Source organism: Puntigrus tetrazona, unplaced genomic scaffold (assembly GCF_018831695.1).
Source record: "Puntigrus tetrazona isolate hp1 unplaced genomic scaffold, ASM1883169v1 S000000001, whole genome shotgun sequence".
In the NCBI taxonomy this organism is placed as follows: Eukaryota; Metazoa; Chordata; class Actinopteri; order Cypriniformes; family Cyprinidae; genus Puntigrus; species Puntigrus tetrazona.
The window spans coordinates 4,728,352-4,744,635 of NW_025047681.1; the positions used below are offsets into that span (position 1 = coordinate 4,728,352).

Below are 16,284 nucleotides of genomic sequence, written 5' to 3' on the forward strand. Positions count from 1 at the left end.
AAGTTCAATACAATAACCATGGTGAAAAACGGCTGAATAAAAAGAGATGAAAGTTGTAAAGTCACCTCTGCAAATTGATTGACTTCACGCTGGCCCTGATCACCTTTGCCTGACATTAGCATCAATTTATTCTGAAGTTCCCTGAGGTCCTCAAAAGAATAAATGCGTGTCTCACAGCCCTCATCATGCTCTTCCATAATATGTAACTTCAGGATATCTTCCAAGTGTAACTGAAAAAAAGCAATATTTAAGGGTTGATATATCCAAAGCATTATCTGTATTGACTAATTAGTCTGACTGAGAGGAGAGTAATATTCAGATGAGAAATTCAAATGCAATGTAGTTTTGTAAGGAGGTGAATCAAAACCTGTATATGCATTAAGACTGATCTGAGAGGGGATATCCAAAGGAACAAAAGGACTTCAAAAAGACTTTAATAATAGTATTTGGTATTGAGAGTGAAGCGGTCACGATACCATGCTATTGACGAGCATAACCGCAGACGAATGCAACAACCATTGTTCAAATTTTAAAATAGGAGCGCATTTTTGATACACTCAACAAATTTGAATATGGTGACATGCCATACAGTCATGCCATTAAGTCTTCATAACGGTCTCTCAGTTTGGTTCGCTAGGCTACACAATCACGGGGTAGACTGCTGATCTGATCGTTCTTGTTAAAGTTTCCCTGCTATGCCATTTTTAAGACTCCTATTTTGAGAGTCTTCTACAGTTTACAGGTTTATATACATGCATGCAAAAATCTTTTCAAAATGTGCATTTAATGTCACATAATTTTCTAGCAATTCTTAAGCGATTTGTTTGAAGCAGTTGCAAGATTCGGTCTCTCTCTGCTCTGATTGGTCAGATGGCCCAGTCTGTCGTGATTGGTCCTCAGTAAAATAATGTTTGTGGGTGGCATCAAGTTGTTCACAGGATTTAAATTAAAATCTACTACTTAGAGTCGATTCTTTATTTTGGGAGACAACCATTATTTGTTTAATCATTATTTATTGTTTATTATCAGATTTAAAACTTTACAGATCGTTTATATTTCACGTACTGCATAAAAGGTAATATTAGAAATATAATAGGGGGAAAATATTGAGATTCATTGTGATTTAATAGCATCCAGAATAAAAGTCAGTGTAAGTAATGTAGTAATTACAAACCTTTCGATTTTGTGCACTAATAATGTAGATGCCGTTCGTGTTGATGGCTGATGCCAGAGACAGAGATGAGGTTTCCACTGACCCATGACTGTCCTTGACCGACTTCAGCCAATCCAAGTGTCTTGCAGAGTCACGCTGAAATCAGAGAAAATGTTGACAAATATTCATTTTAATATTTAAAATGACCGGCAACCCCCGGTATTTATTCAGTACAGTAACTAAATTAACAAAAAATAAAACGTCAACAGGTGCTAATATTCCCCAGTATATAGCAGTAATGACTTCATGAATTACTTCCATTGATAGAAGATTGATACCATCAGAGATAAAATTGTAACTATGCAGCCGTCAACTACAGTTTCACATCAGATAGTGAGCTTTAGATCTCCTGAGGAAAAATTACACTCTTTCTCTATTATAGGAGAAGAAGACTTGTACAAACTTGTTAAATCATCTAAACCAGCAACATGTATGTTAGACCCTGTTCCATCTAAACTATTAAAAGATCTGCTTCCAGAAGTCATAGATCCTATTTTGAACATTATTAATTCATCATTGTCATTAGGACATGTTCCCAAAACCTTCAAACTGGCTGTAGTTAAGCCTCTCATTAAGAAACCACATCTTGATCCCAAAGACTTAGTAAATTACAGACCAATCTCTAATCTCTCTTTTCTGTCAAAGATACTAGAAAAAGGTAGTATCCTCACAACTGTATTCCTTTTTAGAAAAAAAATGGTGTCTGTGAGGATTTCCAATCAGGTTTTAGACCGTACCATAGTACTGAGACTGCTCTCATTAGAGTTACTAATGACCTGCTTCTATCATCTGATCGTGGTTTTATCTCGTTATTAGTGCTATTAGATCTTAGCGCAGCATTCGATACTATCGATCACAACATTCTCTTGGATAGACTAGAAAACTATGTTGGCATTAGAGGAAGCGCCTTAGCATGGTTTAAATCATATCTATCTGACCGCTATCAGTTTGTAGCAGTAAATGAGGAGGTATCATGTCGCTCACAAGTGAAATATGGAGTTCCTCAAGGCTCAGTGCTAGGACCGTTACTTTTCAACCTTTACATGTTACCTCTGGGAGATATTATCAGGAGTCATGGTGTTAGCTTTCACTGCTATGCTGATGATACTCAGCTCTATATTTCAGCGCAGCCTGGTGATACACACCAAAATGAGAATCTAACAGAATGCATAGTCGATATAAAAAGCTGGATGATGAGTAACTTCTTGATGCTAAATTCTGAAAAAACAGAGGTGCTAATAATTGGACCTAAAAACCCCACATATAATAATCTAGAACACAGCCTATCACTTGATGGCTGCTCTGTTAATTCTTCATCATCAGTTAGGAACCTAGGTGTGCTGTTTGACCGCAATCTTTCCTTTGAAAACCATGTTTCCAGCATCTGTAAAACTGTGTTTTTTCATCTTAAAAATATATCTAAATTACGACCTATGCTTTCAACCTCTAATGAAGAAATATTAATTCATGCGTTTATGACCTCAAGGTTAGATTATTGTAATGCTTTATTGGGTGGTTGTTCTGCACGCTTAATAAACAAACTTCAGCTAGTCCAAAACGCAGCAGCCAGAGTCCTTACTAGAACTAGGAAGTATGATCATATTAGCCCGGTTCTGTCAACACTGCACTGGCTCCCTATCAAACATCGAATAGATTTTAAAATCTTATTAATTACCTATAAAGCCCTGAATGGTTTAGCTCCTCAATACTTGAGCGAGCTCTTATCACATTATAGTCCTGCACGTCTGCTGCGTTCTCAAAACTCTGGCCATTTGATAATACCTAGAATAATCAAAATCAACTGCAGGCGCCAGATCCTTTTCCTATCTAGCACCTAAACTCTGGAACAATCTCCCCAACTCTGTTTGGGAAGCAGACACAACTTAGCCTACACTTAACACCCCAACATACTTTTTATTATTCAAATCCGTTAAAGGATTTTTAGGCTGCATTACTTAGATTTGCTGGAACCGGGAACACTACTCCTACAATACGATGTACTTGTGACATCGTAAAAAGAATGGCATCTACACTAATATTAGTCCTGTCTCTTTCTCAATCTGTTTTCACAGTTTGTATCCAGACTAGATGGTGGATCAGCACCCAGAGATTATGTTCATCAGAGACCAGAACACCTAGATGCGCCCGTCGACAGATCACCAGATCCTGATACACACACACACCAAGTCATTTACACTATCTGACACAACTTCCAGTTCAATTTTAAACGCAGCTAAGTGCTGGGCGTCCGGTCAGAGGATAACTGACCCCAACTGAGTCTGGTTTCTCCCAAGGTTTTTTTTTCTCCATTCTGTATGCATGGGGTTTTGTTTCCTTGCCGCTGTCTCCTCTGTCTTCTTTGTTGGGGACACTTAACTTCTAGTGATTATCGTTGAATTGATTACAGAGACCGTCTCTGCATTTAATAAGAAATTAGTCACTCTCGTCATTATACATCCCTGTCATTGTACTCTTCTACATTATACTGTACAGTGCTTTGATGCAACCTGTGTTAAAAGCGCTATATAAATAAAAATGATTGATTGATTAAATGTAAAAAAAAATCTGCTTTCTTTTTCAGGATGTCAAAGCAGATTCTCTCACCAATTTCTTTGGGAGGTTACGATCATTGTCAAGTGCCTTCCATAGTTTCTTTAGCGTCTCTTTAAAAGTCTTGAAGTCAGCATCTGGGTGCAAATCATAGAGCATCGAGGAGTAGCCAAGAACAGCATCATGAAAACAGGCCACACGATCCACCTCCATATCATTCTCTCCGGCAGAGATTGAAGCCAAATCCACAAACACTTTCAACTGATTAATGTCTGAAGTGATAAAGAGGAATACCATTTGTTTAGTAAAGAGCATAAAAATGCTGAAATCTCACTCAATGTGAATACCAGCCTAAACACATTTTCTTACCTAGAAGAACCTCTTTTACCCATGTAACCAAATTCTTCCTGAAGCTGAGCTCCTGAAGACACAGTCTGCGGGGTTCTGTGATTTCCACAAGCACAATTTTTGCCCGCACCAACTCATCATCAATACTGTCAAGATGCTTCTGTTTAAAATCTATTTGTCTCTAAAAAGAAAGTCAGCCTTGTGGGTTAATCATGTTCCCTATTTATCAGTGTTAAAATAGTTCTCATGATGGCAAAATATGACGACTTACAGTATTAAGCAACTTGTCCAAGACTAGAAAGTCTCCTCCTAGGTCAAGCGTGTCTTTGACCATCTTGACCACCTCAGCTGACTCTACTGCCAGATGAAGCTCATGGTACTGCTCAATCTGATGGACTCTTGTCTGGACCCAACGTTTGTCATCATTGCGATCCAGACTGCATATGATTGCAAATTCTGTTGCCAGGTCTTCATACTTTCCCTTGTAGTCTTTGAATTTTGCATCAATATTTTGAAAGGTGATGCTGCCATCTTTAAGCCCTGTGTATATGTTGTTGTACTCATTGTTGCATGGTGTAAATATGTCAGTGTGAAGCTTTTTGGGACTGATAACCAAATCGCCCTTTGAAGCAAACTTTCTTGCCTCATTTTCCCAGCACTTTCTGAAGATGTAACTCTTTTTGTAGGTGTTTAGGACCTCTGCCATAGATCGAACATCATCTTCGAGCTCAAAGTAATTGACTACTCTTTTTGCAGAGGGAATCTGATTTAATAAATGGACATCCACAAACGTGTCCAGGTCCATCTCATCAATGTCCTTTTGCCGTTTGTCTTCCAGCCCTTGAAAATCAACTGTACAATACAAATGTAGTATTACAATCTCGATATAAAAGCGTTCTGTTTTTTCTCAGATGTATAAAAGAGAGCTTATACCCCTCGGATGTTTCAGGAGATTGTGGCACATTGTAATGAGAGCATCCACCAGCGATTTCTCGTGATAAACAGCATTCACCTCCTCTTGTCTACAGTCGAGAAGCCTGTTCATGGCACTGGTGTCCCTGTACTGTTCATTGTCACAAAAACAATCTGGAAAAAAACTTTAAGGTCATGATTTCTGGAATTACAGTATGTGCAGTAAAAGGGAGAAACCTTACATGTATTTTACCTAAATTAAGCAGGTCAAAGAAAGCCGCCCTCTTTTCAAGGATGTGGTTGAGTAGCTTTATTTTTATTTTCCCTGACAGAAGTTGATGTAAAATTTTGGTGAATGATGATATTGCCATGGTCAATTTCTCATTAGCTTCATCAGAAAGCTGATTGATCAGTTTTTCATCAGCATCTACAGAGTAAAAATGTGCATATACTTAAAGATTACATATACGCTTCTGTAAGAAGGGTGACAAGATTTAGCGCGGGACTGAATCCATACATACCATGAAGCTCAAAGATATTCTTAGCTGCTCTCCAGTCAAGAAGATGACTGAAAACCATTTCCTCATCCTCCAGATAGGTTCCTTTGACATCCCTTGGCCAGGAATTCATGATGATGGTGGATACAAGCATGTCAATTTTCCAGTTTATGTGCAAATCATTACATTTCTCAAAAAGTTTCCATTCGGATTTAGTCTGTTATAAAAGAATAATGCGAAATACATAAAGATTAACATATCACTCAAACACTGCAACTCTACACCACATGCATTTCTATCTCTATGTATAAATAACTTTGTAAATGGATAGTTAAGTAAAAAATGAACGTCATCATTTACAAGCTCTCGGAAAGTTTGGGTCATCACCACGGACAATAAGGCACGGCTGACAGGCATTGTTAGGTACAACATCAAATCTAGAGCAGCGTTTGTTCTGTCAGGTCACGTTAGTCGAGACCGCATCAGCTGACCCCCCATCTACAGGAATACAACACCTATCCAAGCATCCATATATAAAGGTCCTTCAGTACTACAGTAATGAGTGGGATCCATATGCAGCGTTTATTGGCGTAGTCATACAGGCAGGGTCAAAACAATGGCAAAACAGAGCAAGAGAGACAATCCAAGTATCAGAACAGACAAGCAGAAGGTCGGGGAGCAGGATAAACAGTTCAAGTTTGGTAACAAGGCAGAGAAAACAATGGTAAATGCTCAGAAATGATGACCGTATCTAATCAAGACTTCAGACAAGTTGAACTGACTAGTCCTTTTAATAGGGCACTAATGGGCAGTGGGCGTGGTGAAGGGGACAGGTGTGTGCTCTGCCGCAGGTAAGAGGCAGTAAGGCAAATGCAGTTCAATGGGCCGGTTAATACTCTGGCGAGACCTGATGGTGTGGAGGAGATGGCCCGGTCACTTCCATGGTAACAACTGACAGAAGTCTTTGCGTTGCTCTATAGCTAATTACCCTCTTCCATCCACAACTCCTCCTCTGTCAGCTTTCTGGTTCTCCTTGAATCATACTAAATCAAGCACTGTTTCCGCGTTTCCACTGTAGTTTAGTAGCGCTTTAGAGTAGGCGGGATTATTTATATGACGTTGTATTTGCGCCACCTTTACTGCCGTGGCTTCTGTTGTATTTTCAACACTAGACTAAAACATGCCACCAAAACCAACACTAGCGCCCACTATGAGGTCTCCAGAAGTGTCAGCTAACGCTGCAGGAGGTCTTGGGGTAGTAGTGTTCACTGCTGTGTCTCCAGAGGAGATGATGCCAGCTTCAGATCTCTCTCTGCTGTAGATGCATTATGATCTCTCTAATGCGCACTGTGTGTGTATTACGCAAACGACTCGTTGTCAGAGAACAAAAGTAAAAGATCTTTACCTTGCATTTTGCAGCAACAGCCTGGAGAGCACACTTCTCCACAATACCAAGCAATAAAGGCTTGGAGACACCAAGTTCCTTAATCGTTGAGCAATAAACCAGGATTTGATCAAGATCATCTTCCTAATAAGATTAAAAAAAAAAAAAAAAAAAAAGTCATAATTTACAAATATAGAAAACATACTACAACCATACATAATTTTGTGATAAGTACCCTTTCATATTTCCCCATGAAGTCCTGTGCAATGCTCTCTCTCCATTCTTCAGTGAAGGCTTTACTCATGAAATCTACAGTTATAACGTTATGCCACATCTGTAAAGTAGAACAAACTAAATTCTAATAAACTATATAAGATGCACATTCGGTCAATTTAAATTAACACACATGTTCTGTTTACCTCTATCTCTGTAGTAAAGTAGGCAACCTTTCCATGGACTCTGTTTAAAATCTTGCCTTGGAAAGCTCGTCCAATCCATCTTCGGACAGTTTCCTTGGCATCCCTGAGTAACTTGTGAGTCTTCACAGAAATAGCGTCCTGTTGTTGTGTTGTCTTTAGGGTGAACAAATATCAGGCATATTGAGTCATTGTCTTATGAACATCTAATGACAAAGATAATATGATCTCAGAATGGAATACCTGGGCAAATCTTGATACCGAGGCCACAAGGTTCATACAAGCAACAGGGATTTGAGTTTGCCTAGTATTTGTGCAGATCGTGTCTAGAAGTTTACAGCTTGCTTGTACACACTGAACACCATAATCCTCATTCAGACAGCTACAACAGTAATAAAAGACAGTTAAATCAAATCCCATATCAGTCTACAGTGGTTATTTCAACATAATGGAATGTCATTCATCGACAGGCTCTCCTAAAGCGTTAAAAGACTTTAAAGATAAAGCTAAAACAAGTACATAGCAGTAAAATACCTGGAAGTGGCTTTTCAATAATATATAATAAACAAAATAATGTTTTTTTTTTTTTATCTTTGTTCATTTCTTGCAACATTTTACCCACTAATGGAATAAAATTGCAATAAACAGTTTTCACATATAAGATGACATCTGTGTCCTGATGTCAATGTGTCCACTGAATTAAAACATGAAACATGCTAGAAGCACAGCTTTATAACGCATGAACAAATTGGTGCTGAGGGGCAGTCTGTTGTAATTGTTGGCTCACTACAAGGCTACAATCAGGAGCAAATGATAACCCTAACCCTAAATTTGGGAACGGGAGCCCTCTCTGGGCCACATTTGGGAAGAGAGAGGAGAGGGGGCAGATATATCAGATTCATTTCCACAGTCCACAGCTGGCTCAACAAGGAGACAGTAACATCTCACGAAGATATGTTGCCCACCCTGACACTCTACGTTTGTCTGCCAAAGAGACGCCGTGCACCAACGCAAGTAGGACACTCCAAGTGGATATCTAATTTGCAGTTTGTAATGTAGCTGTTCTTTAATATAAAGAGTCTAATAAATTAATAAAAGAAGAGAATGATGAAGAAAAATATTGTCTCAAAATAAAGAGTCAGAACAGCCTTAACGAGTCATTACATTTTTGAATATTCTGCCTGTATACATCACTAGTTAACATGTTTGCATAATCCCTGCCTGTGAAACACAAAGTCTGATCTCCCGGCTAGTGATGGGATGTTTAGATCATTTTACCGACTCTGTCCTTTGGGTCTCATTCAGCAAAATCAACTTTTTTTTAATTTCATTAATTTTAGCAAAACATCTATTTATGCAAAAGCTGATCACACAACAAACAATAAAAAATGATAATGCTATGAGAAACAGAATGAATTAATTGTTTACCTGGGTCTTTAGTCTATGTTTAGCTCACCTTAAGCTTAAGCCCCATAAGATTTAACCAATGTACAGCAGTATGAGCCAGAAAATGAATTCATTAAGTTCAAGGAACATATTAAAACAAAAACACGAAAAACATACACATGACCCATTTAAATATAGCAACTATTTCAGCGGCTAATAAACTAATTAAATTATTCATTTAAATTTTAGTGAAAGGACTTCACCTGTATGTTTGCTGGAGCAAGTCAGAATGAATGAGTTCCAGAATCTTCGAAATGCTCTAAAATAACAACAAATATAAATAGTTCAGACTGATTTTCTCAATTTTAAGTTTCACTACACAAATTAAAATGTTCAGATTTTTTAAACAAATAAATAGCTTGATATTCACTGTTAAAGAGTGTGAGATTTCTTTGGGACATTTCATGGTGAAAATCTGTAGTATGTCCAGGAGCTCTGCATGGATGAATGAGTTGTACTCAACCAACTCATCTATAGTCATCAAACACATCCAAGACCTCGCCAGCAGTCTGTCCACCTCCACCAAATATTTATGCTCCTTCATGAAGTTTAGCATCCCCCTAAAGTAGAAGGATTAAACATTTACAAGTCTAAAAATCACAAATAAAAAAAAAAAAAAAAAAAATTCAAAATCGGACATACCCCACTGGTTAAACATAAGTGGGTTTAAATGTTTATTAACCTTTAGCAGGCAAGTAAAATGAAAAGCCTAGAAGAACATTTGGAAAACTATTTAATACCTTCGATCCTTCCTGTAGACCCAGCTCTGCTCAGTTTGCGAGCCGATCTGATTAAACACTGGCTGAAATGGTTTTGAAGTGCCTTTGAGAAAGTGCAATAGTGGTATTACAACGATCCAATTCAACATCTTGTCTTCTTTCACCCTCTTCATCAACGCCTCCACCATATCAGCTGAAGAACGAATCCAGCTGGAGAGGGAATCAAAATGATCAATACCATACGTAATTACCAATATGCTGTTAATTACCAATAATAGTAATAATTAGAAGTATACAAATGTATAAGACAATGATTATTAGCAGCTTATGAAAACAATTCCCTTTCAGTCATTGGACAATTTTTTTGAAAAACATGTTAGCCTTCAAGCATCTCTTTTGTACTGGGTTTCTGCCGAACATTTTAAGATCTGCACAAATACAATTACCAACATGTGTGGGGTAAGGCAATATCTATAATGCCATATTAAAAAAAGCATTTAAACCATTTTTAAGAAATTCAAATAAAAGTCAAGTTTAACTGTTTAATAAACTGAAATATTATGAATAATGAATAATGTAATAGAAATTTAACAAATTAGGTATGCGATATTGACAGAAACAAACAAGAGACCTCTTGATTTCTGGGATTTTAATGTTTAACGATAAACAAAGCAAACCCACGTTGGTTTTTCAAAAAACACAATGCAGCAACATCAGCAGATGACATTGCACCCCGAATCATCACAGACTGTGGAAACTTAACACTGGACTTCAAGCAACTTCTCAACCCTTCCTCCAGACTCTAGGACCTTGGTTTCCAAATGAAACTTGCTTTCATCTGAAAAGAGGACTTTGGACCACTGGGCAACAGTCCAGTTCTTCTCCTTAGCCCAGGTAAGACACCTCTGACGTTGTCTATGGTTTAGGAGTGGCTTAACAAGAGGAATAAATCAACTGTTGCCAAATTTCTTGATGATCTGTGTGTGGTGGCTCTTGAGGTCTTGACCCCAGCCTCACTTCATTCCTTGTGAAGTTTATTTAAATTCTTGAATCGATTTTGCTTGATAATCTTCATAAGGCTGCGGTTCTCTTGGTTGGTTGTGCATCTTTTTCTTCCTTTTACTCAACTTTGTTAACATGCTTGTATACAACACTCGGTGAATATCCAGCTTCTTTGGTAATGAATGTTTGTGGTTTTCCCTCCTTGTGAAGGGTGTCAATGATTGTCTTCTGGACCACTGTCAGATCAGCAGTCTTCCCTGTGATCATGTAGCCTAGTGAACCAAACTGAGAGACCATTTTGAACCTTTGCAGTTGTTTCGAGTTTATTTGCTGATTGACATGTCACCATATTCTGGTTTGTTGAGACAAATTAAGTGAATTTGTTGGAGCCAAAATCATCACAATTAAAAAGAACCAAAGATTTTAGTCTGGGTGCACTGAATTTAATACACAAGCACTTTTTTTTTTTTTTTTTACTATATTTTAATTTCTTGAGAACTGTATAAACTAACAGCTGCTGATAGACTAGTGGTTAGAGCACTAACATATAATGAAACTCTCCACATCACACTTTCCGGTCACTGTCCTATCTGCTAAAAGCAGTTATTAAATATCAGCATTAGGTGATGTCATTATAAATTATCAGACATTATCGGCTGAGAAATGTAGGACTGGTGCATCCCTAGAAATGATTATTAATACCTGCTATTACCATGATCACGAAAGTGGGAGATTCTACAAAAGGGTTTAAAGTTATTAAATTACTTATTACACAAAGCAACTACATGAAATATAGTATATGAAGACAGTTTTTTGGTTACAAAAATTTATCGATCTGCTATATAGACATGATAACCCCCCAAAAGCATATAGGATATATCCAATTTATGGAGCTTCAAAATAATGGCAGCTGTCCACAAGCATTATCAACTCGAAAGAGCCAGGATAACCTTAAAAATTCGGACTATGCTTGTCTGAAAGAAGACCGTCATAAACATCTAGGATGGCTTGGGGGTAAATTTATGGAACCGTTCCTTTAAGTGTCTGCTAAATTACTAAAATGTAAACAATGTAAATGTGATAGAATGCAAAAAAGACTTTCTCCCTCTCATAGATAGATAGATAGACAGACACTCACAAAATAGCCTGTGTTCAAAACAACTGCACAAGGAATGTTTAAAATATGATCAAAATGTGAGCATGACATGGTCTTCACTTCATTTGAACTGCTCAGATATGACAGGAAAACGCTCCCTCAGGCTTGTTTCAGTCTCTAAACAGCGAACACACTCTATTGAGGACCAATAACCTGTAAATTACAGAGCGATACTCACGTGTTTATCACTGAGAATGATTCTGTCACATCACTCCAGAAAGACAGGAACTCATCCTTAGGTAAGTCTGGCAGACAGAGAGCAGTGCAGAGGCGAGGGAAGACCTCTCTGTCTAACTGTAGACTATACTGTCTCCACACATACAGCACAATGACAGCAGCATTCAGCGGCTCCATGATGAACGCTTTCTTCTCTTTGTTTTTCTGCAGATCTGGAGCCACACGACTCATTATGAACTCCGTCAGAAGCTTTCTCACCTGACCGGATGAAGTGGAGACAATATAATGAATTTCATGTTGAAATATTCAATAAAGCTACAGTTTATGACCAAGTTTACGATCTTTTACGTCTTTTCCAAATATTCCTTTCCACGTCATTTCAATCTCACAAAAATTGCACACAATTTATAACTGTGTAACTTTCTCATTATCTTCAGCTGGGATGTTTCCCTGACAACGCAGCACACACACACACACACACACACACACTTTTAAGGCTACCTGATGCAGCCTTTCATTTCTAAAAAAACAACCATGTTGGAAAACATACCCACGTACATGTTACATAATTAAAAATTGTAGATTTTATACTTACATTTTCTTCACTGTAACCAAGCGCGGTCCACTTGGCATTTTTCCCCACAAATACACAAGGGTTGCCATAGACTTCATAAAACTGCTGCAGCTGACGCAGGAAGTTGCCGAGAGTAGTTTTGCTCCAGCCTCTCAGAAGTTCAAAGATAGTTTCCAGCATAACTTTACCAGCAATTTCTCTTCCCTTGATTACTTTATTCTTCTGCTTAGACCATATATTATCTATCGTTCGATATAAAAAATTTTGTTCTGATGGTTCTGATCTGATAGTATCATCATACTGATGCCATTCTCCTGCAATAGATGATCAGAACAAATCTGGTCAGTTAAGTAATAAGAATCAAACATGAGTTTAAACGTCTGAGCTTTACCTACCTCCATCGGTTAGTAGATGAGATTTGACAAACAGACTTCTGTTGGTGATTTCTTCTGAAGCCGGGTTGTAGATGTATTCATAACATGATTTATCTTTTTTATGTTTATACACAACATACTTGTAGGGGATGGACACAGACACAGCGTCGCTCTTCCTGCAGACACATTTCCCTTCCACAAGAAATCTGTTCTCTCCGAGATCCCTGCAATTAAACTATTCTTAAAGAAGCGTTTTCAGTGAGGAACGATCAATAAATAGTCCTTTACTAACCTTAACACATGCAGTTCAGCCAAGTTCTGGCTCCAGCTACCAATGCGACGACCTGCCTTCACGAAGACACGATCGCTTCCTGGATTAAACTCAAAGCCTTTCGAGACAACGGCATGAAAGTGGATGGTGAGTCTGTCACTGGAATTTATTTGTTCATTTGATGCTGAACTTCTGCAATTCAAAAATATTGATTACACTCTCATTTTTATGAAAGAAGACATTCATCTGAAGATTTTGTGTTCTCCTTTTTGCAGATGTGACATACTGATTTTCTGCATACACGCTTTCATTGTATTTCTGGTCGGGAGCAGAAACAGACTTCTGTGAATCCACACTGGAACCGTGATTCTTCTAAATGCAAAATGAACCAAAACAGTCATCGGTTAACTCCGTGTTTATAATGCTTTCTGTGATTAACAACTTTAACCAGCAGCCATCAGCTACAGCTTTTGGGAAACTTCTCACAAACGAGACCCAACAAGCATATTTTCTGTTGGAAATTATTTTTAAGTACATTTAGAATATTGTGAACAAAGTGTTTAATTTCATAAATCACTGACAATAGAGTTTAACAGTGAGAGACGGGTTTAAATGATGAAAGTGACGTCGATGTCGAGCACCTCAGAGCGGTTGATGTCTTCATGTGGTTGTGGTGGAGAAGCAGACACTCCTGATTCAGGTCTGAAATCAGTCTTTTCTTTATCTGGGTCACGTGAGATGTTTGAGGAGGATTGAGACTGGTCTTCTGATTTGTCTGAGAAACACAAAACAAAAGGTCATGCAGCATTTTACTTTGCGGATATACATAGTGAATGTTCTGAGATGCGTCCTATTCATTAATGCTCTTTGTCTCACTTAACCTGCTGAACTGAGTCACAAATCAAACAATAGTGTTTGTTCATTCAGCTGCAGCTGTCCTCACCGACTGTTCAGAGTAAATGTCCAGACAACAATTAACTGAATTGTTCAAACGATCCAAGAGATCTTCAGAACATGACCGATGGCACTTACCCGTCTGACAGGGAGGGGCTCAGGTTTATTTTAAATTTCATTGGTGTTTTCTCTTATTCAGAGCTAAAAAGAGGGCTCCAAGCAAGAGCCCAGTCCATCTTCATAACATAACTGACAGACAGGGAACGGCAATGATCTTCAGATAAAATAATGTTGCACGAAATGTGAGTCATTGCACCCAGTGATAGAGACAAACACATTGCAAATTGATTTCAGTTTTGAACCATAAAGGCAAGCCGGTGCATATCTACCACACGAACAGTTCGCAAACTGCATTAAAGTCTGAGAAGAAGTTTTCAAATCCTGTCGATTCATTCAGCTACAGTGAAAGTAAAAACAGACAGGGGTTTCGGCATCCGTCACATATTCTCTCAAATTTTCTAATATAGCCTAAATAAAAAAAATAACAAAAACTATGGCTGGTAGACTACAATACAATATCAGAATTTATGCATTTCATATTAAACAAGTTGTTTATTAATCTTTTATCCGCACCTCAACTGTGTGTATGGGCCTACATTTAAATGATAAAACTACTACAACAGTGATCCTCACATCTGGACCTTCAGATCCACTTTCCTGCAGAGTTTAGCTCTAAACCTAATCAAACACACCTAAGTGTCTTCAGTGTCTTCAGGATCATTAGAAAAATCACAGGTAGGCTAGATATCTCTGGCTATCGTTCAAATACAAAGTCATGGCAACCCGTGTGTCTCACACGTACAGTGTGTGTCGATATTAAATGCTAATTTGTACAGCAATAAAAAGGCTATGAATAAATATATTTTAACAACAGGAAACTGCCAAATGCCACATGTGATCACAAAATTTAAATTAAAGACACTTGGTGGTTTAAAGTGAGTCGAGTAAAAGTGTACTATTAATCATAAGTTGTGTGATGTACTGCCCAACACTGATGGGGGTCATCTGACATTTCAGATACAGCTGATCGATGAAAAAGAATGAGGCAGGTCACCAACTCACCGCAAAAGGTCCCTGAAATACGGTTCGTCTCATGTTTACATCATATATAGTGCACATGATAAGATTACCGACCCTACAGCTATACAGGGTTCAGATGCCAAAGCCTCTAATGGCCATGAGATGAAGACAGTGAGAGATGACCAGCATGACCATCACGTGTAAACTGATGATATAAACTTTGAGAAAAATCCTAGACTGAGACATTTGAGCTCTGATACATGTTCTGCATGTACGTGCTTCACAGAAACGTGATCAATGTTGAATGACTTCCTTTCCAGCCATTTCACTGACATCAGCCTAAGAAAGGTGATGTCTGAAGGGTCGAGCATGTACCTGGGACGGCCTCGGCGGAGAGAGACGGCAGTTTGCTGCCACAATCACAGCAGAACTTAGACTTCTCTGGAGACTCATGATCACAGTGAGGACACTTCATTCTGAGATGATGCCTGCGAGAGCTTGAGAAAGACAGAAGAAGAAGTCTACCCTTTGATCCCTAACACACAGACGGTCACATGATTTGCAAGAAACCCCATATTGCTTTCATTTTCCGTTTGGTTATAAACCAGCCTGACATAGAAATATCACAAACTGATAGACATTACCATCACGACTACGTTCAAGTGTTCACTAATTAGGTGTCTTAGAATTCCGCTGCTGAGGCGGTTTAATGAAAGCAAAGGGTGAATAAGAAAAACACTCACAAAACACGACGACTTCCGCAGAAATGTTCTGTTCGAGAATAAGAAAACATTAAGAAACATTAAAATAGACTCAACACTACATGTCAACATTTTAACTACAAGAAAGATAACATACATTTTGGCTATACATAGGCTCTCTCCTCTGACAGTTCAGTAGTTTAATACCTCAGCCGTGTTAAATAAAGATCTTCTCACCTGTTTTAACACACGAAACGATCTCCGCTCGCTTCTATCGACATCCCGGAGTCGCGTTGTGTACAAAACAGACCTGACCAGACAACGAGCGAGTTCATGGACTTCTCCTCAGTCTGTGAGACTTCGAGGAAGGGCTGCACACGTATCTACAGCCACTTTCGCTTCGTGGAAAGAAAGAAACAACAAAAACACTTTCGTTTTGTAAAACGCTGAAACATCCGCTGAATGAAATAACAGCAAACGGCGTTCGTTTCTTTTAATAAAACACTGTGAACGAATCGCTCATCTTCTCAATCAAACACACAATCAGAGAAGGCACACCTTCTGACGAAC

General features: G+C 38.3%; 1 protein-coding gene across 2 annotated transcripts in view; it reads right to left on the reverse strand.

Annotated features, from left to right (window-relative positions):
* Window positions 1-16,284, reverse strand: part of LOC122331506 (E3 ubiquitin-protein ligase rnf213-alpha-like) — a 41,663-nt gene extending 25,379 nt beyond the window's left edge. For both annotated transcript variants that reach the window (XM_043228939.1, XM_043228938.1), the window contains exons 1-24: window positions 15,952-16,284; window positions 15,757-15,784; window positions 15,389-15,510; window positions 13,681-13,814; window positions 13,326-13,411; window positions 13,061-13,231; window positions 12,790-12,992; window positions 12,416-12,708; window positions 11,822-12,078; window positions 9,507-9,695; window positions 9,137-9,326; window positions 8,970-9,025; window positions 7,564-7,702; window positions 7,324-7,476; window positions 7,140-7,238; window positions 6,926-7,048; window positions 5,545-5,737; window positions 5,277-5,450; window positions 5,045-5,197; window positions 4,383-4,963; window positions 4,133-4,292; window positions 3,818-4,035; window positions 1,175-1,309; window positions 66-230 (exon numbers count right to left, since the gene is read on the reverse strand). In XM_043228939.1, the coding sequence (XP_043084874.1) occupies window positions 66-230; window positions 1,175-1,309; window positions 3,818-4,035; window positions 4,133-4,292; window positions 4,383-4,963; window positions 5,045-5,197; window positions 5,277-5,450; window positions 5,545-5,737; window positions 6,926-7,048; window positions 7,140-7,238; window positions 7,324-7,476; window positions 7,564-7,702; window positions 8,970-9,025; window positions 9,137-9,326; window positions 9,507-9,695; window positions 11,822-12,078; window positions 12,416-12,708; window positions 12,790-12,992; window positions 13,061-13,231; window positions 13,326-13,411; window positions 13,681-13,814; window positions 15,389-15,488 (3,972 nt within the window). In that variant the 5' untranslated portion in view covers window positions 15,489-15,510; window positions 15,757-15,784; window positions 15,952-16,284. The remainder of the gene's footprint in view (window positions 1-65; window positions 231-1,174; window positions 1,310-3,817; window positions 4,036-4,132; window positions 4,293-4,382; window positions 4,964-5,044; window positions 5,198-5,276; window positions 5,451-5,544; window positions 5,738-6,925; window positions 7,049-7,139; window positions 7,239-7,323; window positions 7,477-7,563; window positions 7,703-8,969; window positions 9,026-9,136; window positions 9,327-9,506; window positions 9,696-11,821; window positions 12,079-12,415; window positions 12,709-12,789; window positions 12,993-13,060; window positions 13,232-13,325; window positions 13,412-13,680; window positions 13,815-15,388; window positions 15,511-15,756; window positions 15,785-15,951) is intronic.